The 21,936-nt window shown below is 43.9% G+C and overlaps 1 protein-coding gene across 4 annotated transcripts in view; it reads left to right on the top strand.

Moving 5' to 3' along the window:
- MYT1 (myelin transcription factor 1) overlaps positions 1-21,067 on the top strand; it is a 76,060-nt gene extending 54,993 nt beyond the window's left edge. For 2 of the 4 annotated variants that reach the window (XM_018560329.1, XM_018560345.1), the window contains exons 12-24: positions 349-554; positions 1,884-2,153; positions 2,257-2,411; positions 4,067-4,168; positions 7,111-7,173; positions 7,290-7,358; positions 9,253-9,315; positions 11,019-11,102; positions 16,238-16,459; positions 18,079-18,170; positions 18,970-19,073; positions 19,401-19,544; positions 20,727-21,067. In XM_018560329.1, the coding sequence (XP_018415831.1) occupies positions 349-554; positions 1,884-2,153; positions 2,257-2,411; positions 4,067-4,168; positions 7,111-7,173; positions 7,290-7,358; positions 9,253-9,315; positions 11,019-11,102; positions 16,238-16,459; positions 18,079-18,170; positions 18,970-19,073; positions 19,401-19,544; positions 20,727-20,867 (1,715 nt within the window). In that variant the 3' untranslated portion in view covers positions 20,868-21,067. The remainder of the gene's footprint in view (positions 1-348; positions 555-1,883; positions 2,154-2,256; positions 2,412-4,066; positions 4,169-7,110; positions 7,174-7,289; positions 7,359-9,252; positions 9,316-11,018; positions 11,103-16,237; positions 16,460-18,078; positions 18,171-18,969; positions 19,074-19,400; positions 19,545-20,726) is intronic. The other 2 variants (XM_018560337.1, XM_018560354.1) reach the window with 2 other exon arrangements.
- Positions 21,068-21,936: the final 869 nt, after the last annotated feature.

Below are 21,936 nucleotides of genomic sequence, written 5' to 3'. Positions count from 1 at the left end.
TTGAACAATGAAAGAGCAACAGCACACTAACAAGGTCATCCAAGACCCATCCCCTCGTGTAAGCAAGTTTTCAGGGTTGTACTAGCCATACAGGGTTTACATTTTTGCCAATTCCTGCTGAATTCAATTCATGGGTGGCCCTGTTGGCACCGGACTCAACAAACATCTATTACAAACTCAAAGGAGCCAGGTGAAAAACTGATAGCCAAACAATTACTCCATCCAGTCAGATACAATCACTCTTTAGGTATCCAAACAGTTCTACATCTGACGGGTTCCTAGTGGTGTTTACATTTATGGAAAGGTGATCTTATACCCTGCGCTAACTTGTGTTTTAATATTTTGCAGCTAAACCATATCCAAAGGCCTCATCCCCCAACCACAGCCCATCCAGCAGTTATGTTAAAAGCACTTCCTCTTCCTCCTCTGGTTTTGACTACACCCACGATGCAGAGGCTGCTCACATGGCGGCAACAGCCATCTTGAACCTTTCCACCCGGTGCTGGGAGATGCCGGAGAATCTTAGCACGAAACAACAGGACCTGCCGAACAAAGTGAGTTTGACCATTAAAAGTAAAAGTGTTATTTACATGTGTTGAGTAAAAATGAGTGCTGCCTTATTCACCTGTTTGTTCAGAATAATAGTACTTCCCCCCAGGCTCTATCAATTCCATTATCGGAGATCCAGGGGACTTAGCCCCATCTTGTAAGAAATATCACCCAGGTTGGGCAAGTCCATGTTTGATCAGCCATTAAAGTGGCTCTGATACACTGGTTTACTCTGCATAGCTCCTTTTTCTCAATAGGTTTCCTAAAATAACATCAGTAGTGATCACACCCAACTCAAATGACCCAACATCCCGCCATTGCCATGGTAACATCCTCACTAAACTTGTCTCACACTTTTCACAATACATAAGCAGAGGTAACCTTGAAAAGTGAATATCAAACCGATGAATAGATGCTGAGATATAGTCAGGTGAAGTTATAGGCAAAAGTCGACCATGTCCTCAGCCTTTCCCTTTGGTCAGTTAGGCCACCTATCACATTAAGGGAACAACAGGGAAGCTTGGGAGGCAGAAGGGGATGGGTCCAAGCTAGACTTAATCACAGCAGAGGTTTGCATCTAACTTCGGCTTCCTATATCTGTATCTGTGTATTTTGGTCAATGTACTATAACATGAAGCCCCACAAAGCTTAAAATCATCTTTATTGTTCCAGCATAAATAAGAAAACTCCACCCAGCACCCCTCTCTGACTCAGTTCACCCAGAAGAGGGTGAAACATGTAATGTAGAGGTACTCAATGGAGACGCCTAACTTGTGCTGGAACAAAACAGTTGGTTTTAAGCTTTTCAGAAGCAGTGGTGTGCAGCTTCATGTTTAACTGCACTACTTAGAGAGGAACGGATCCGTGCACCCACAGCTGTGATGGCAACAGTGGTGGAGTGGTACTGTGGTCTATGTGAGTACTGTATTTTGACAGGCAGTTTTAGTTGAAGGAGCCCTCAGGAGTACTCACGACGTGTTCAGTTTGAATTACTTAAGTTGATGACAGGTTCACAATTGATCAAAATCTTTATAACTGAAAAAGTACAGAGCTGCCCCATTTGTATTGAATCTGGCCCTAAGGTGACAGGTATTACAAAGCCTGATATAACTCGTCACGTACAGTGTACGTGGCCAGTCATATAGGCACAAAGTGACAAGACGTACACTGTACGTCTCCCGTCACGAAGGGGTTAAGTATATTTCCAGCTAGTTATTTATAGTCACTGGTAAAAGATAATTTCAAACTCTTTCGTTCCTGTTCTTGAGATGATATCCAGTTACACCATTGCGTTTTCATAATGACTCAGTAAAATGATCTCTCTGTGGTTGCAGTCAATGGACATTGAAGTAGATGAAAATGGCACTTTGGATTTAAGCATGAACAAACACCGGAAACGGGAGAGCACGTTCCCCAGTAGCAGCAGTTGCAGTAGCAGTCCCAGCATGAAATCCCCGGAACAGTCCCAACGCCAAAACTGCACAAGTGCCACCAGCAGCAACATGACATCACCCCAATCCAGCCAGACCTCCCGACAGGACGAATGGGATGGGCCTATTGACTACACCAAGCCAAATCGCCAGCGGGAGGAAGAGCCGGAAGAAGTAGGTTGTGGAGGACGCGTTCCTTCAACCCTGTCTGGTGATGCACAGTTTCAAATTAATGTAAAAAAAAGTCAAAACTTAATTATAAAATCTTCCTTTAAAGTCCGAACCTGCCGGTGCCTCTTTTGCTTCGTCGGAAGCCGATGATCAAGAGATGCAGGAGGAGAGCTTTGAAGACCGCAAATATCCCGGTGACGTCACACTCAGCAACTTCAAACTGAAGTTTCTTTCCAAGGACAGCAAGAAAGAGTTACTGACGTAAGTAAAACTGGAAGGGACTTGACTAGTGAATTATGTATGGACTAATAGCGTAGTCTGGGAGCCAGAAGTCGAAGTCAACCAGTAACCTTTCTGAAGGGCCCAGTAATGACCTCCTATATATGTGTTAGGAAGGCCAGGTAAGTGGACAAAATGGAGTGCCATGAGTTGTCTAGTATAATTTTCTTTAACACTGGTTCCCAGAAATTAGGTATAGCCAAACGTTTATTAAAGAACATCAAGAAGAGAGGCCTCAGTTTATTGACTGTTTCACAATTATGTGCAGTAGTTAATAAATCGAGGCCTGTCTTCTTGATGTAGGATATTGTTTTTTTGCATTTGTGGATAACTGCTCTAGACTGCAAAATGGGGCACAAAAATGTGTCCCATTTTCCAGTCTAGACCTTCAATGCCAGGTAAGTCAGCTCCTTTTTCCCTCAAGAAATATAAAGGGTTCCCTGTTTTGCCGAGACGTACCCCTTCATTAAAGTGTACCCTTCACCCACACAGGGTTGAGGAAGGCATCTTGTAGACTCAACATGTGCTCATTAGAATGCAGTCTATTACTAGCAAAGTTGGCTAGACACCTCATGCCTCGATACTAGGGATACACCATTACTGTTTTTCCGGTATCGAGTACAGTTATTTTTTATTCGGTACTCAGCGATACTGAGTACTGAGTACTGAGTACCGGTGTCGTGTGCCCAGATTATCAGGGAGTCGGGTGGCGGATCATGACCTGTTGCCCAGCTTCCTGATTGCCTGTGAAGCCGATGTTCTAGCGAAAGAACGCCAGCTTCACCTGCCGAGACTGCCTGGCTTCCTGACCAAGCAAGAAGCCGGTCGGCGAGTCATAAGGTGCCATCCGGCCTACTGATTGGTCAGGAAGCCAGGCTGCCTAGCAACAAGCGAAGCCGCCTTCCTACCCAATCAGGAAGCGTGGCAGCACGTCATGACGTGCCTACTGGCTTCCTGATTGGCTGGGAAGCTGGCGTCACTTGTTGCTAGGTAGCCTGGCTTGCTGATCAATCAGGAAGCCGGGACGCGAGTCATGACATGCTGCCCGGCTTCCTGATTGGTCAGGAAGCCAGGCTGCTTACCAACAAGTGAAGCTGACTTCCTAGCCAATCAGGAAGCCGGGCGACATGTCATGACACGCCTCCCGGCTTCCTGATTGGTTAGGAAGCCGACTTCATTTGTTCCTAAGCATCCTGGCTTCCTGACCCATCAGGAAGCCGGGATTTGGGTCATTATGTGCCGCCTATTTTCCTGATTGGTTAAGAAGCCAAGCTGCCTAGCAACAAGTGAAGCCGGCTTCCTGGCCAATCAGGAAGGCGAGAGATGGGTCATAACCCACCACCCGCCTTCCTGATTGGAAAGGAAGCCGGCTTTATGCTCCCTTGGCACTACCAGTCAGAGGGAGATATCCCTCTGGCCGGAAGTTCCGGTATTGGAGGTAGATATCGTAGCATTTGGGCGAGTAGGAGTATCGGTATCGGTGCATCCCTACTCGATACTATTGGCTGCTTACTTGTGGACAGCTGCTAAACCTGTAAAAATACCAGCCTCCACCATGTGTAGATGGACAGGTACACTTTTAGTCTGGCAGGAGACGGTCCTCCCGTTGAACTTACTTGAAACCAATATTTTCGCAGATATTTTGCTGCTCAACGGGATTTTCGGCCAGTACGTGATGGGGGGTGCGCAAGTCCAAAAGGGGGAGAAGCTGGAAAAAAGGCAGGACCTCTCCTGAATGAGTAAGTTTTGATTAAGTCCTTAAAGTAGAATAATGTAGCTGTTGGGAGCCATGTATCTGTACAGCAAGAGCACCATGATATTTGGGATCTTACAAAATGTGTCTTTAATGGGTCGACCAATGCATTGATTTAGCTTTCCACTGCAAACCAGATTCTGCCAAGATTTTCATGGCTTCTTTTGCTGTGTTGATACATACTCTAGGAATTGTGTGTATTGCAATGCTTCTTGAATGATGTGATAATGTTTTCTGGTTCATGACTCATCTAAAAAAGTTCTGGGAACGAGTAAAGCAACAATTAGTTGGATTGATGATTTTTGGGGGCTTAAAACCCAACTCCAGCCAAACATTTGTTTTCCTAGAACCTCAGAGTTGGCAATCTGTTGTCTTTTGGTTCTGTCTGACGCCCCTTCACCTGGAAAGCATGTGAGGAGAAATCTCCCCAATGAGAACACAGGCCAATAAAGTCCGAGGTCCTAAACCTTCTCTACTCTACTAGAAAATGTGTTTAGTTGTAAACATGTTCCTGTTGGGGAAATGCGCCTTACTTCCTGTCCTGTCTGACACCGCCACTTGAACAGGAAGTGAGGGGAACCTTCCCATGGGCATACAGATAGCAACAAAATCCACTTGGAGGTTCTAAAATGTCCTCACTCCCCACAAGCTGTGTTTTATCCCTGCTTGCGTCCGCTTTGGAGAAAATCTGTCTTATTTTATGTTGCAACACTCCCACGTAAAATATAGTCATACAGTCACCTTCAGTGTGATAAAACATCTAGCTCTCTTCAGCCCCAGGCACTGTATTTGTACAGGCTGCCACAGTTTCTCTCCCCACCCATGCATGTTGTAGACTGGATTTGTTACCATCAAATTAGAAATACAGCTGCAACGCCATTCTGGAAGCTATCATTTTACAGCCCCCTCCAAGCGGCATGTCCTAGATTTCGGCTTAGGTTTCTTGTGGTCATTCCAGGAGCGCGCTGTTTCATCCTTCCCCATCCACACTGCGTGTCTTGTTGAGACTTCATTGTGTGAAATAACGTGTTAGAAAATAGATAAGATGATTATCTGAACGGGCTAGGTTTCCTGGAACAGAGCAAAGTGGCGAAAACCGATGAGACTTTCATTTTAGGAGCCTAGGTAACCTTAGAACGTTTAACGCCACACAGAGAGTAATTTGAGTTTTTATGCCATGGACGCCACCTGCTTCGGCCTCCCCGTCAGAGTCGCCTGTAGTCTTTTATTTCTCGTTTCTCAGGATCTCTTTTCGTTGCGCTCGGTGTCTATTATGACAAGTGCATTGAGTGCATTGCTCTCCGAACCGGCCAGCCTTGTACAGGGCTAGCTGTCATTCTAACAGTTGAGGCTGATTAATAAAACCAGGGAAAACAGGGTGAATGGAGAACTGAAACTACTACTAGTAGCAACTTACTTACAAGCTACTAACCAGTAGCAACCAATCAGCTTTCATTTTATAGAAACCGTAAACATGAATGCTGATGGGTCTCTCTGGGGTAACAAGTTTCCTTTTTGTGCTCGTTCACTTTTTTTGTTTTATAAATTTGCGCCACTGTCTAAATCCCTTTAATGTCAATAAAGTTTTCAACACAATATGATCCAGGTCAACAAACAACAAATGCCAAGAAAGAAAACACAAAAGAAGTAGATATATCGGAATTATTTGTCTGCTGTTTATTGCAACAATGTAGAGCTAACTGGGAACTAACCTTGCTGTCCATTCTCTGAAAATGACAGTTACCCTTCCTCATTCTATGGTCCTCCCTGGCAGTTTTTGGGCCCTTGGCAGATGGCCCTATGTCTATTACCCCTAAATGATAAATGGTTCAATTCAAGCTTAGTGGCCGGGGACTGGTAGCAGGTAGCATGATTGGCCATTAGCAAGGTCAGTAGACATGTGCGATTCGTTTAGTTCCCAATCGATATTCGGACGAATTTTCCAAAATTCCAACATTCAGACACATCCGAATTTCCAAATCCCAATGCATCCAAATGTGTCTGAATCCGAATTTCGGTTTCTGTATTTCGGATCCCGTCCGAATTTCGTTCAAAAACATAACTGAATGGGACATTTGACTTTTCTGGCCAATCAGATGTGCTTTTCGGATTAATGCATCCGAATGGTTCTGAGCACGAATTTTCGTTACGGCAACATGGGAGCCATATACAGTATATACAATACTAAAGCTGAGGCTCCTAGACCTGAATGGCATTTGGGATCCCGAATGGCATTTGGGATCCCGAATGGCATTTGGGATCCCGAATGCCATTCGGGTCTGGGAGCCTCAGCTTTAGTGATATATGTACAGTATATGGCTGCCAGACCCATATGGCATTGGGGAGCTCCTGAATGCAAATCGGAAATTTGGATCTGCAATGCCATTCGGGTCTAGGAGCCATATACATATATCACTAAAGCTGAGACTCCCAGACCCGAATGGCATTCTGGATCTCCCTAATGCCATTCAGAAATTCGGATCCGGAATGCCATTCGGGTCTGGGAGATTCAGCTTTAGTATTATTGTCTGTATATGGTTTTCTGTTTTACTCGCAACGAATATTCGTAAACTCATCCAAAACTAACGAAATTCGGATTTCGTCTGAATCCGAAACCCGAAAACCGAATTGAATTTCGGATCCGAATCTCGAATTCCGAAATATCCGAACCGAATTTTTCCGCAGCTCACATGTCTAAAGGTCAGACTGTGGTTGCTTATTGTTTTCTATGACTATTCAGGCCCTGCCAGGAGAGTGGTTAAGCCACAGGCACGGTGCTGTGTAAATGAGCTTCGTTTATCAATACAATTAATATATTTCAGTTTTAGCTAATGAGGGCTTCTAGTCATGTGACAGTGATTGACACTTGTGAGGTCTGTGTGATACAGATTCTGTACCAGGCACTAATACCATCTTCTCTCCCCACAGCTGCCCAACCCCGGGATGTGATGGCAGTGGGCATATCACAGGGAACTATGCCTCCCACCGAAGGTCAGTGGTTCTTCAATCCTCTTCTCTGCTTCGGCTTGCAGGCTGTTTAGTACTATCCCGCATTTTCCTTTTTTTTTTAGTTTTGCTTATCCGGATTTCTATCTGTTCTCTTTCAGCCTTTCTGGTTGTCCTCTTGCTGACAAGAGTCTCAGAAATCTCATGGCTGCCCATTCTGCTGATCTCAAGTATGTTTGCACTGAGATATGTCTGCACTTGCTGCTGCTGCTGAAACTCCTGCTGCCTCTGCCTGTCCTCTTCCCCCTGCTCTTGTATCCTCCTGCTTAATGCCAAAATCTGCTTAGATTGACCCGATTCGACCGCCCCTCTCAATTTGCACAGTGCAATATGCTGCAAAAGTGGAGGCTAGGGAAGATGTGGAAACTTCCCTACAAACTCCCAGCAAATAAGGTCACCTGTGGCAGTTGAGCCAAGTCCTTAGCTGAATGATGCCTATTCGCTGTATCATACCAGCTGATCAAACTTTGGTTGGGAAATAGTTCAATGAATTACTTTTTTGCACCTAGCTTCCCCACAAACAAACCTGAAAGATCTGCCATGGCAACAGGCAAACAATATGGAGGCACATAGGCTAAAGCTGGTCATATATGTTACAGGTTGAGTCTGGGCAAGAGATCCCACCTTCCAAAATACCAGATTCGGGGTGAACCTCCCCTTTAAAGGGTCTGGGCTCCCAAAGGTGTTGTATTAGTTATAGATGAAGGCTGGTGGAATAAGTCAAGCCTTTGCTTCCTGTATTTCTTAAAGAGTAGCAATGAGCTTTACTATAGTTCCTGGATCTGTTCTTACACACTTTAGAATGAAAGCAATTCATTACTTGTTTGCACCTAGCTTCCCCACAAACAAACCTGAAGGAGCTGCCATGGCCACAGGCAAACATTATGGAGGCACATAGGTTAAAGCTGGTCATATATGTTCCAGTTTGATTGTAAATTCTCCTTTAGATATACCAACAGCTATGTAGCACTAATTGCAATACGAATGGATTGGTTGGGCAGACCTTCACATCAGGTTGTGATATCTATGGCCAGATTTTAGTAGACCTCAAACAAGATGCTTCCAAACTACACTTATTGTCGGAAAGCATTTCCTGCCCCAGCCTCCTCTTTGACAGCATTATATTTAAATCCCTAAAATATACATGAACTTTAAAGGACTGTTCCACCTTTTTGCAAGCTTCTAGATTATTCTTTGGGACATTATCAGGTTTTTAAACTCTCATACCCATCATGCTCTGATGTGTTTTCACAGGGTTTTAAAGTATCCACTGTGCCTAATGCCTAGTTGCCTCTGTGTGGGGGAATCATTTTAGCTATTGAACATATAAGTGCCGTTCAGTATGATCAGATTTAGGTTTTTAAGTTCTGAGAATCAGCAACTAGCAAAATGTTTAACTTCCATCGGAATATTCCATTGTAATTTGCAGTTAGCCAACAGCAGACAGACCATCAAATTGACCCATGGAGTACAATGTGTACTTTCACTGTGCAGACCCAACACAGATAATGAAGAATTAATTGCTCTTTTACCATGGCTTAGCATATCTGGTTTCTCAGAAGCGTGGAATGAAGCTTTAAATTTCCAAAACAAACCCCGTGTGTTTTAAAAGGTGTGACGGAGCAGCTCAAGACTTGCCCAGCTCTAAGCAGATTTTGACTATTGTTGTTGTTGCTTCAAGTCAAATCGCCATGCTGCTTGCATGAAAACTTTACTATTGTTTGCTAGAAAAAACAAAAAGGGATATCCAAATAACTGTAATAATCATCAGCATATAGAGATGACAGGCTGTCTTAAAAATGACTTGTATCATGCATAGACCAAGAGCATGCATTGAACAATTTTGAACAGTTGTACTTTTACTGTCCACAATTGTGTTGTCTTAAGATTGTTAGATAGTTTTAAGGAGCCAGTATGGTTCCCAGACATCTGTTCTTTATACAAACAGATATACTAAAGCAAAATGCTGCATTATTCTTACAGTTAGAAAAGTCCTGCAGATGTACGGTCTAGCTGGTTTAAACTGGGGCCCTAACTTCCCCTCTTTTATTTGGTCCTCTCCAGGTGCCCCACTCCAGGATGCGATGGGTCCGGACACATTACAGGGAATTATGCGTCTCATCGGAGGTATGATCCCCTGAGAAGTAATTATGTTCCTTATATATCCTGACCCATGTTACCACAACCACCTCTTGATTCGAGTACCCAAATCAAACGGGAGAAACCTTTTCAATGACTTGCACCATGATCCTCCACACAAAGGGATTTTAAAGAAAACCTGTCCGATGTTGAGCTACATTGGAGCAAGTAAACTATGTAGATGTCGCTTCCTCAAGGCACAGCATCAAGTCATCTCATTTTCAAGCTTCTTTTGCGTTGGCTAAAGAAAGAGTGCATCAAAAATGGGTTGTTTTCATCTCTTTTCCAGAGTTCCCAGCTCCGCCTACCCAGACATAGCAAGCCAGTCACCTACAATATATTCACATTATAGAAAGCCTAGGACAGCGGTGGCGAACCTATAGCACGCGTGCCACAGAGGGCACGCAGAGGCCCCTCTGGTGGCATGAGAGCCTAGGCAGGGGTGTCAAATTCGTATCGACGGCGCCCGGCACAAACAGTTCCAGGCGTCGAGCAGGGTAGTTTTTTTTCTACACTTAGCCCTGCTTCAGGCAAGCAGGATTAAATGTAGAGCGGGGAAGCCACCGCTCGTTTAGTATAAGTGATCTCGGAGATCACTTGTATGCAGCCGGCATGTCCTCCCGGGTTGTTAGCCTCTGTGTGAAACCAATAAAGTTAAAAATAATAAAATAAATAAAAGTAAAAAAGTAAAAATTAATAAGAAATAATAATTAAAATAACAAATAAATAAGTGATAAAAAAGTAAAAAATATAATCAATAAACATTATTAAAAATAAAGTAAAAGATAGTAAGATAATAAAAGATTTAAAAAAGTAAGAAATAATAAAGAAAAAATAAAATGTTTAAATGTTTGGATATGTGTGTTTCCCTTTTGCCTAAGGCAGTGATGCTGAACATTTTTTTTTAAACCTCAGTGCCCAAACTAAAACACAATACCAAACTTATTTTCAGTGTTGGCACTTTGGATAAATAAAATGATTTTGCGTTGCAGTTTGGGCACTCGGACTCAAAAACGTTAACCATCACTGGCCTAGGAAGATGTCCAGGTTGACTTTGCTTTTAGGGCTAAGGAGAGAGACAGGGTACTGAGAAGTCTGGGCAAGAGATCCCACCTTCCAAAATATCAGATTTGGGGTTAATCTCGCAGCCCTCCCCTTTAAAGGGTCTGGGCTCGCAAAGGTGTTGCATTAGTTATAGATGAAGGCCGGTGGATTAAGTCAAGCTTTTGCTTCCTGTATTTCTTGAAGAGTAGCGATGAGATATACTGTAGTTCCTGGATCTGTTCTTATACACTTTAGTTGTAGGTTGCAATGTTAAGCACTTCCAAGAGATGTAGGGAGCCGTAAAGTAGAATAAGCTTTCATCATCCAACAAATAATGACATGTCATGAAAGCCATGCCCTGATACAAGCATTGCTTGCCAAACTAAGAAGATTTTAAAGTGGCATATGAATGACTTGATGCCGTTCCTGGAAAGAAAAGCCTTCACATTTGAATAGCCCTGAGAAGAGCGATTGGTTTAATTGCCCTGGAGACCCGACAGTGTCTGACTCACTGGCCTTAATTCCCCTCAGAGCCCTCCTTATAGCTTCTTCCAAGCGGTTCAGGTGAACAGCAGACAGGGAATAGGATCCGCACTATCTCAACACACCACACGGCAAAAATGACATCCTCTTCTTTCGATTTACAGCTTGTCAGGTTGTCCTCGTGCCAAGAAAAGCGGAATGAAGGTTACGCCCACGAAAGACGACAAGGATGACCCAGAACTCATGAAGTGAGTACCACACGGGAACGTGCTCAGGATAAAAAAAATAAGGCTTGTCAAGCTGTGAAGAATAAAAGATACAAACACAAAGAAATTACAAATACAATCAAAAGTTTATTTTTATCTGTCAGCCAGGAAAGAGATTTCAAGAGCCCCATATATGATAATGTAAACTATATTTGTGAAGGCTCCAGAAGTCCAGAATCTTTTTCTGTTACTTTATATTTTTGATTGGCTCAGCAAGTTGGACTGGCCAGTCTGCAATTAAAAACCAGACTCGGGTAGTAAAAGAGGGGTGGGGCTGTGATACCACCATAGAAGGTACTGCCAGTTAAAATCTAAAATCTCCAGACATATCTTTTTTTTATGTTTTGGATAGACTTGGAAATAGTAAATCAATGGTCATGTTTTTATATATCCATCTGCAACCCTTGATATTTCATCTTACTTCCTGTCCCTGTGACAGCAGGACCAGGAATGAGGGGAATGGTTGCCAGTAGGGCAAGAAGACCCAGAGGTTCTTACCTTTCCCCAGTGGAGAGATTGCAAACGCCTCCCATCAACCTATCCAGGAAGTTTGGGCTTTAGGTGTGATGGAAGACTGCCAACTACCATTATTTCCTATAGTAGTAGAACGCTAATATTACACAGTGTACTACAGATTACATAGATGTCCTGAAGGTACTTACAGCCTAATGACCCAACCTCACAGTCACACAAGTAGGGCTGGGCCAAGGGGTAGGCAGAAAAGGCAGCCATCTTGGGCGCTTCAGCAAGAGGGGCGCACAAAACGGGCAGGACCTGCCGTTCACAGCTCATATGGCTAGTAATAAAAACACAGATACTGTAGGGCCTTGCCAAAGATGACACAGACACTGAAATAGAGTTGGAAAGGGCAAAGCCACAGCTTGATTATAAATTTGCCAACAAACAAATCTATAAAAACGAACACGTAAACGTACCCATAACTGGTGCCAGTCATAGTTGTCCTGTGAGCGCCTGCCCTAGCATTAAACCATATCAAAGATGAACTTTAAGGGCATAAACCATTAGAGATTACCTTACTCGCTGGCAAGGTCAAAAACAACTAATAAAGCTGTGACAGATCTCACCTGATTTCACCTGATGCTAACCATCTTCTGGTGGGAAAGGCAGCCTCAGCAAAGCTGTGCAAAAGAAGACCATGCTCCACCTCGGTACTCCCTGTGGTGACAACTAGAGTCATTACTTCCCGGCCATACTTCCCTGCTCCATGTTGTTTAGGCGGCATGTCACTATCCGCTGCCCGGCTTCCTGATTACCCGGGAAACTGGCTCATGCCAGTGGAAGCACCGGTATGGGTACTCAGTATCTGCGATTACCGAAAGCAAAATATCGGCACTGGTACTCGATACCGAATAACCGGTATCAGTGCATCCCTAGTGACAACCAATCGGAAGCAGCTACATCATAGCCCCCCATTCCTAATTGTCCTAATAGCCTGCCCATGCTTCCATCAGTCAAGGCTTCCTCGCCCCAGGAGAGGGGGCTCAGGGCCTTCACTATGGCCTTTTTGCCTCGGGTGCCTTTTTGTCCGTACACTGTACACGAGTCAAGCAATTGGCAACCCGGCAACACAAGGAGAACATGCAAACTATAGTTTGACCGATAATGTTCCTGTATGTAGTGCCTGCCTGATGAGTACACTAACCCATACCAAAACAATGTAACGCATGTGATATTACTTTTATACAATGATATATACTATTACACTATCAGAGTTGAACATACGACACACTGCAGGAAGGATTATGTGTCAGTCACTCCGCTTCTCCTCTCACATTTCAGCAGTGAGATCAGGCACCCCAATGTCAGCCCGATTATATATTTCAACTGGTGTGCTGGGTTTCCTGAAAATGTAGCGCAGGGAATACGAATCAAAGTAACTTCCTATACGCTACTTTGTGTCTTAATGGGTACACCTACCCATTAAGACACAAAGTAGCGTATAGGAAGTTATACCTTGAAAGGCATTTGCATCTTTCAATAACGGCGAACGCCGGAGCAATATCAGCCGGGGATGTAAAATTAAACACATTTAGGCGGCGGACTCCCGTCGGCAGCAAGTGACAGTCGCCATGGTGAGCGCATCACGTAGAAGCGACACATTTATGAACCCCCACAGCTGCCAAGTGCCTCTGGCCCTCGGGTGCAGGCGAGCAGGCCTTCTATCAATAGTCACCCCCAGCGGTTGGGCAAAGCTTCCTGGAATGAAAGCTATTCAGCGGCAACGGCGGGGTACCGCGTGCCACTCAGGAACAAGACTGAGCTATGCAGAGCCACCCACTGGGCAACGAGCAATTCCGAACCCATCGCCACGTTAATTATCCTTCAAAAGAAACCATCGCAGATGTTATCACAAATAACTCTTGCTGCAATTACCCACACATGACAAGCAGGCACATTTTTCACTGGAATCTTTCATGCTCCGAAAGAAAAATATGGGCAGGAGGAAAACATACATAATATACATATAAAGCTGAACTACAGAAAACCAGGCATACAGACACTTGACATACATACATACGGTACATGAACTGTTTACCTACTAAAGGGTTTGTAATTCTGTTCGGACAGTTTTCTGAGCCAGGTGCTCTTGCCAAGTCATTGACTATACTTTTCCCCACTGCAGTTAAGAAATACAGCTTGGTCTCCGCCCCGCCCCCTGCCCCTCCCTTCCCTAATCAGCTGATTGGACAAGGAAGGGACAGCAGCATACTTTGTGCTCTTGTTCTTGTCTGCAAGGCTCCAATGTTAAGCTGAACATACACATATAGATGATCTGCAGATTTTCTACGGTCAGATGGGAAAAAGTGCAACAGATACCTCTCAAAACACCTGAACGATGCCTGCATCCAATCCGATTCTTCAGGTATTTTGAGAGCCAGCTGGGCCGACTTGCAAGATACTGAAGCTTGGCCCAGTGGGAGATTCCTCCATCCACACAGTTTTCCCATCTGACCATAGAAATCTGCAGAAAATCTATAGGCGTATGGCCAGCTTAACATTGCATGCCCAAATTAAAAAGTGATTTCTTTTTTATATGTGCTTGAACTTTCTAACTGAACTAAGTATAATCATACAAAGTCCTTCTTAGTGTTTAGTGTACATCATCCCCTGCACACCAGCTGGAATTTGATCAAGCAGTGAGAATCCCTGCAACGGTTGCTGAAATAAGAGGCATGGACTCCCATATTTTGCCTAGCTATTGCAGACAATAGCCAGAGTTCAGGAAGTAAGGATCAGACTAATGCATGATTCAAGAACTAGAAGTAAGAGCGGTGTAATCAGCACACAGAGTTCAGGCACGTGCTAGGAAGTGGGGTAGAGGCTCTCAAGTGCAGGGGTACCAAAGTGCAGCCCTCCAGCTGTGGTGAATCTGCAAACCCCATCATGTTTCTGCTTCAGGAATTCATGCCTGTGGCTGTCAGGATTTCGCAATGCCTACTGGGACTTGTGGTTCTGCAACAGTTGGCCAAAGTTTGGCAAGCCCTGCTCTAGAGAAATAATAGCATATGAAATGTAGATCTGACTGTCTCATGTTTCAGCTGGTAAGGGGTTCAAATATGTGTCAGTGGTGGTGATTTAATGCAGGCAAGACAGTTTCCTAATATTAAAACTGGGGAGACACTGACAGTGCAAGGACGGCCTGCACAGAAGGAGATATTACAGTCTGGTAGCCACTATGATAACTGAATACAGGGCCGGATTTACCACAAGGCCAACCAAATCCCGGCCTTGGGGGAGTAGAGGGGCAGCAGGGGTGTGGAATTCCTACCTCCCGTTGCCCGGGACATGCAGTTCCGGGCAACGGGCGGATAGTTGTTTTCTACATTTTCGCCGAGATCCCTTGTATTCAGCCTGCAGGTCTGCCATTCTCCATGGGGGGGTTGGCAGGTAGGGGGGCACATTGAGAAGCCTGGCCTCAGGGCAGCAGAGAGAGTAAATCCGGTCCTGATTGAGTAGACTCTTTTTTTGGGGAAATTAGAATGTCTGTTTGAGCGTATCAGAGGAAATCCTCCACGGGTGGCATGGGCACAGCAGACAGATGTTCATCGCTGTGAGTGATTCCCTCAAACATGCCATAAAGTTTCTAAGAGCCGTGTAAATCTGCTAGATTAACCGCTATAACGGTGCGGCGCTCTCCCTCTCTGGAGGACCTCCTCATTTGCCTGCAGATGTATCAGCGCACAGCTTTCTTGCCATGTTTTGCTGGGTTCCTGCTGATGACAATATTAGGAGGAAATTGTGCGGCACGGAGAGGCAATTTGAGAAGGGCTCCGCTAGCCCCGACCTCACGCAGCGTAGCCCAGTTTCTTTAGGAAAAATCAAAGCAACGCTTAGTTGACGTGGTGTAACACTGCATCTTATCAATCAAACCCAGTGCATAACCAAGTGGAATGGATCACTAAGTAAGTCTGGACCAGAACAAAAAAAAAAACAGCTACTATGATGCAATGCGTTTTTGTTCTTTCCTGTGCCTTCCATCGGAGACGCCAGTTAGCAATGGTGTCACATACTGGGGTCTAGTCATATTAGTTTATTGAAGCTAGACTAGAGCTGTGCTTAAACCTTCAGTAGCCTAGAGGCAAGTATCCTTTGAGACCAATAGGTAACTAAAAGTCCAAGCATGTCTGCATGCTAATTGCACCAAAACGTTCCTTCAAATTCAAATTGAAGTGCATGTAAAGCCAAAACTTGTTTTTTTTTTTTCGTTTTGGATTGAGGGGTAATGGTTAGATTTGGTTTTTATTACGCTCAATGTCACTAATAGGCATAGTCACTTTCTCTGTTTGAGGTAAAATGCTAAATGTTGAGTTATCATCCGAACAGGGATAGAACGGAGGCATTTCAACGGGGACACTTGTTCCTGTAACAGCTAAAAGGGCATTTTCCTCATTTGTGAAAGGTCTCCTCTCACTTCCTGTTGTGTCTACAGGACAGGAAGTAAAGGGAAGCCTTCCCAATGAGATGCAAACAGTAATATTTGACCATTCCCTACCCTATGCAAAGTAAAAACATAACACCTGGGGCTTTACATATATTTCAATTGTGAATTCATACAATGTATGATAAATATAAAAAACACCTTTCTCTCCATACAGGTGTCCAGTGCCGGGTTGTGATGGACTGGGGCACATCAGCGGAAAATACGCCTCTCACCGCAGTGCATCCGGCTGCCCGTTAGCTGCTCGCAGGCAGAAGGAAGGAACTCTCAATGGATCTGCCTTTTCCTGGAAGTCTCTGAAAAACGAGGGCCCCTCCTGCCCAACGCCTGGCTGCGACGGATCAGGCCATGCCAATGGAAGCTTCCTAACCCACCGCAGGTAAAGAAATGGCGGAAAGACTTGCACAATTATAAGCTGGGCTGTTCTCCTTCCCAACAGAGGTGAACAAAGAACTCTCATCGATCTTCTTCATCACGACACACAGACAAACCACCACTTTTTTTTTCTCAATATCATACAATGAAGGGAACGCTAAGCTTTCTGTAAAGCATAGAGAGCAGTTCTTTAGAAGTAAACCCACCAAAATACAATGCCTTCATTTTAGGGGAAGTTTGGAGGGCCAGGTCCCTCGCTGGTTTCTTATATATAACAGCAGGTCAAATGGAAGCATGTCTTCACTTTCCTGGCTCTGCTGCTCTTCGTCTTGGGGTGTTCCCACTCTTTCTGTCACTCTTTCCGGTCCAGATCAGAATCTGACAGACTATTAAGAAATGATTCATTCTATTTGGCTGAGATAATCGTGGTGAGCTTTGTGTAATTCTTCCAGATCTGTGCAATAATCCAATGTAAAGCTTTGCCTTCATGCAGGAGCTTCCTGTAATAAAGACCAGTCACTGCTGCTTTCTCTCCTTGTACAGGGTGACTTGTCTGGTCTCTGCCCCCTCCTGTAATAAAGACCGCTCACTGCTGCTCTCTCTCCTTGTGCAGTGTGACTGGTCTTGTCTCCGCCCCTTCCTGTAATAAAGGCCAGTCACTGCTACTCTCTCGCCTTGTGCAGGGTGGCTGGTCTTGTCTCCACCCCTTCCTGTAATGAAGACCTGTCACTGCTGCTTTCTCTCCTTGTGCAGTGTGACTGGTCTTGTCTCCGCCCCTTCCTGTAATAAAGGCCGGTCACTGCTACTCTCTCTCCTTGTACAGGGTGGCTGGTCTTGTCTCCGCCCCTTCCTGTAATGAAGACCGGTCACTGCTGCTTTCTCTCCTTGTGCAGGGTGACTGGTCTTGTCTCCGCCCCTTCCTGTAATAAAGGCCGGTCACTGCTACTCTCTCTCCTTGTGCAGGGTGGCTGGTCTTGTCTCCTCCCCCTCCTGTAATAAAGACAAGTCACTGCTGCTCTCTCTCTTCTTGTGGAGGGTGACTGGTCTTGTCTCCATCCCCTCCTGTACTTTTCTGCAGGAAGCCTGTAGTTGGTGGTGGTTGATGAACCCCTCCCACAGTTTTGCTGTCTGCACATCACGTCATTTCCACCACTGATCCTGGGACTACATGTCCTATGATTCCTAGCCAGTGTTTATGGCCCATGGGTGGAGTAGTAGGCAGAGGCTTGGGATGATTTTTGAGCTGCTTCTCACATGGCAGGCAAAGAGGAGGAACTCGGCTGTGCCACCAAAAGGTAAGGCGGAGCAGGAACAGGCCAGGCGGTCTGAAAATAGCAGCATTAGAATAATTCTGCCTTCACTCTCTTCATAATGGCATATATACACCAGCTTCATAGCACTGAGAACTACAAGGGGCAGTGAGGGAACCGATCCCACTGAAGATAATGAGTCTAGAAATAAGGATAACAGTGAATTTCAGAGAGTGTATCATTGTATGTGTCAGGGATATGTGCTGGTGGAAAGCACAGCTGAGAAAGATACGTCATCAACAATACCCAGTTCGATTTTGTTGCTTTGCCTACAGTAAATGACACTGAGATTCTCCAACTTTTTTATCCACAGTTTGTCAGGCTGTCCACGGGCTTCTTTTGCTTCCAAAAAGGGAAAACTCTCAGGTGACGAGCTTCTCGGGACAAAATTCAAAACCAGTGATGGTAAGTGCCCCGGATTTCACAATTTGCAGAAATCGGAAGGTTGAACTTTATCGAACATAGGGTAACTTGAAAAATCTTTGGCTGCTTCTCAGTGTTCTCTTTCCTCCAGGAAAAAGGACACGGTCACTCTACTACATCCATATGTCAACCAAGGGGACCTTTTAGAATGGTGTTAACTGTCAAGCCCAAGGCTTGTGTACAGTACGGCCGCTGGCTCCACAATAGAGTTCTTTGCTTTCAGTCCAGGAGCTTTGGAAGTGGCCTCATCCAGCACTGGATGGGAGCTTTCACTGTGCCATGCAACAATCTTATAGACAGGTCCACTTTAAAGTTTCAGCAGAAATGGGCAGATGTGTGGCTGCCTGTTGTAAGTGCACCCTTACCAAATGTACCAAAAGGACTGCTATATCTATATTGTAAGTGATATGCATGACATGAAAGTACTGTTCACAAAATGCCCTGTAAACATCCAACAGTCACTAAGAAATAATAGAAATCGGTTTTAATAAAAGAAAATATGCAATGAAATGTTTTGAAACTTGTAACTGTACCCTTCTGATGTGCACTTTACACAGATATAGATAAAGAAGAAGGAAAATGGGGGATTAGTTCAAATTAAAATAGCCCAATAAGGCTTTACTGCGTTAGCATTAACATATAAATACCAAGATGATGATGGCAGCTTATAGTAAAGATTAATTAACCGATGGAGAGAGAAAATGGAGCATTCTATCAAAAATGGCTATCAATATTTGGTTTGCTCTTCTGTGCCTTCCTGACAGCTGGCTTCTTTTTGCAGTGCTAGAGAATGATGAAGAGATTAAACAACTGAACAAGGAGATTAACGAGCTCACCGAATCCAACACTGAGATGGAAGCAGACATGGTGAACCTGCAGTCCCAGGTCAGTGACCTTTGTCAAAGCAACTCTGAGCATCCTGCCTACAGCGTGCAGGATAGTTACAGCTACCAATCTTATGGTGTTACCGTGTCTCTAGTGAATGGATAGGCTGCATACTCAGTGATATCACCGGTCTCTAGTGAATGGATAGGCTGCATACTCAGTGATATCACCGGTCTCTAGTGAATGGATAGGCTGCATTCTCAGTGATGTCACCGGTCTCTAGTGAATGGATAGACTACATTTTCAGCCGTGTCCCTGTTTCTAGTGGACTGAATAAATGTAATTCTGGAAAACATTAATGGTGTTTTTTTTTCCCAATGACTGCAGATATCATCCATGGAGAAGAATCTGAAAAACATCGAAGAGGAAAACAAGGTCATCGAGGAGCAAAACGAAGCCCTATTTGTAGAACTTTCTGGACTAAGTCATGCCCTCATACAAAGTCTCACCAACATCCGCCTTCCACACTTGGTGAGTTGTCGTTTCACAGATAAAAGCAAAAGTCTGATTTTTATGACTAGACAGAACTCCGGTCACCTCCAGAAATCCAAACCCTGTCATCATTTACCTCCAAAAATGTGTTTCTAGATCTTTGTGAGTCATGTTCATAGAATAAGTACTTATCATCGTAACCCAAATGCTGTTGCTTCCTACTCTTCCCTTTTGTGCCGAACATTGTTTGGCAGCTACAATAACTCAGACTGCCTAGAATAATACCATTTATGAAGACTGAACACCAGGGCACTAAACATATATACAATTTATGAAGATTTAACACCAGGGAACTAAACATATATACATATTATGAAGACTAAACACCAGGGAACTAAACATATATACATTTTATGAAGACTAAACACCAGGGAACTAAACATATATACAATTTATGAAGACTGAACACCAGGGAACTAAACATATATACAATTTATGAAGATTGAACACCAGGGCACTAAACATATACTGTATACAATTTATGAAGACTGAACACCAGGGCACTAAACATATACTGTATACAATTTATGAAGATTGAACACCAGGGCACTAAACATATACTGTATACAATTTATGAAGATTGAACACCAGGGCACTAAACATATACTGTATACAATTTATGAAGATTGAACACCAGGGCACTAAACATATACTGTATACAATTTATGAAGACTGAACACCAGGGCACTAAACATATACTGTATACAATTTATGAAGACTGAACACCGGGGAAGTAAACATATACTGTATACAATTTATGAAGACTGAACACCGGGGAAGTAAACATATACTGTATACAATTTATGAAGACTGAACACCGGGGAAGTAAACATATACTGTATACAATTTATGAAGACTGAACACCGGGGAAGTAAACATATACTGTATACAATTTATGAAGACTGAACACCGGGGAAGTAAACATATACTGTATACAATTTATGAAGACTGAACACCGGGGAAGTAAACATATACTGTATACAATTTATGAAGACTGAACACCAGGGCACTAAACATATACTGTATACAATTTATGAAGACTGAACACCGGGGCACTAAACATATACTGTATACAATTTATGAAGACTGAACACCAGGGAACTAAATACAATTTGTGTATCACGTTTTTGTAAATGAATGTTTTCGCTTTGTTATTAACAGGAGCCCATCAGTGAACAGAATTTCAATACCTATGTCAACACCCTAACCGACATGTACAGTAACAAAGAGTGTTACCAAAACCCCGAGAACAAAGCTTTGCTTGAAAGTATCAAACAAGCGGTTAAAGGTATTCAGGTCTAAAAATAAATAAACAAAAAAAAAAGGGAATCGATAGACTTTCCCATTTAGTATTCAGGTTCATGAACCTTCACGGTTTGTGCTTTGAATCAAAACTCAAAGGACCAAAATAATTTAAAAAGAAAATGAAGAAGCCCAAAAAGTTGGACAAAAACTGCATTGTTTTATTCCTGTCAGTTGTATGTGGCTACCGGACAGAATGTGGGGAACGTTTGCAAAAAAAAAGGAGGTTCCCGCAAAGCGAATAACGGTCACAGGCCAGCCCCCACCCATCTACGGCGCGGATTACATCTTCAATAACCCGGAAAAATTACTCGACCGCCGCAAATCCCTGAGATTTGTACATGGACCATACTCAACCCGGAAGCCAAAATGGGAGCTTTACCTCCACGGATTCACTGTTTTGGGCCATGTCAGTCATTGCGTTCTGTTGCGACCAGGTCTGGCGGGGGAGGGGGGGGGAGATAAAGACAAAGTATTATACACAAGAAGAGTCCTCGCTATTTTTTTTACTTTTTTTTTTTCCTGCAAGAAACATTTGAAGAGCAGTTCTATAATTCCTACAGAAGCGCAAAAAGGATTATCGGTTCTCAGGGAAAGCTTTTGGAGTTACCAACTGCGCAGTTGTATTTTTTCTTTCTTTCGTGCGTCTTAACCCTATCATGAGCAGTTGGAGATCAGTAACTTGCCGCTTCGAATAATGCGTTTGCTGCCGTGAAACGTCCTTTCAACGTGAATTTGCCGATGTCGAGTGGATGTGGGAGGGCCAGGTCTCTGTGTCACGTTACCATGGTTTATGATTTTTTTTTTGGGAAAAAAATGTTTGTATTGTTCTTTGTCCCTTTGTGTGCTGCAAGTGCAGGAAAGTGTGAAGCGGCAATCTTTATTTTTGCACCTTGCAGGGAGGGTGGAACGCCTTTTGGATTGGCCAACTGGCCCGAAGGAAAAAAAAACGCATGAAAGAAAAACGGGAAGTGCCACCCGGCCTATGAGGGCATCAATATCCGTTGTTGCGTTTAATGGAGTCTGTTGTGCCTAAATGTAAAAAAAAAAAAAAAAATTGTTGGGCATT

Source organism: Nanorana parkeri, unplaced genomic scaffold, assembly GCF_000935625.1.
Source record: "Nanorana parkeri isolate BGI_ZX_2015 unplaced genomic scaffold, ASM93562v1 scaffold17, whole genome shotgun sequence".
Taxonomy (NCBI): Eukaryota; Metazoa; Chordata; class Amphibia; order Anura; family Dicroglossidae; genus Nanorana; species Nanorana parkeri.
The sequence above is the reverse complement of the archived record's forward strand: the minus strand, read 5'-3'. Positions and strand labels throughout refer to the sequence as shown.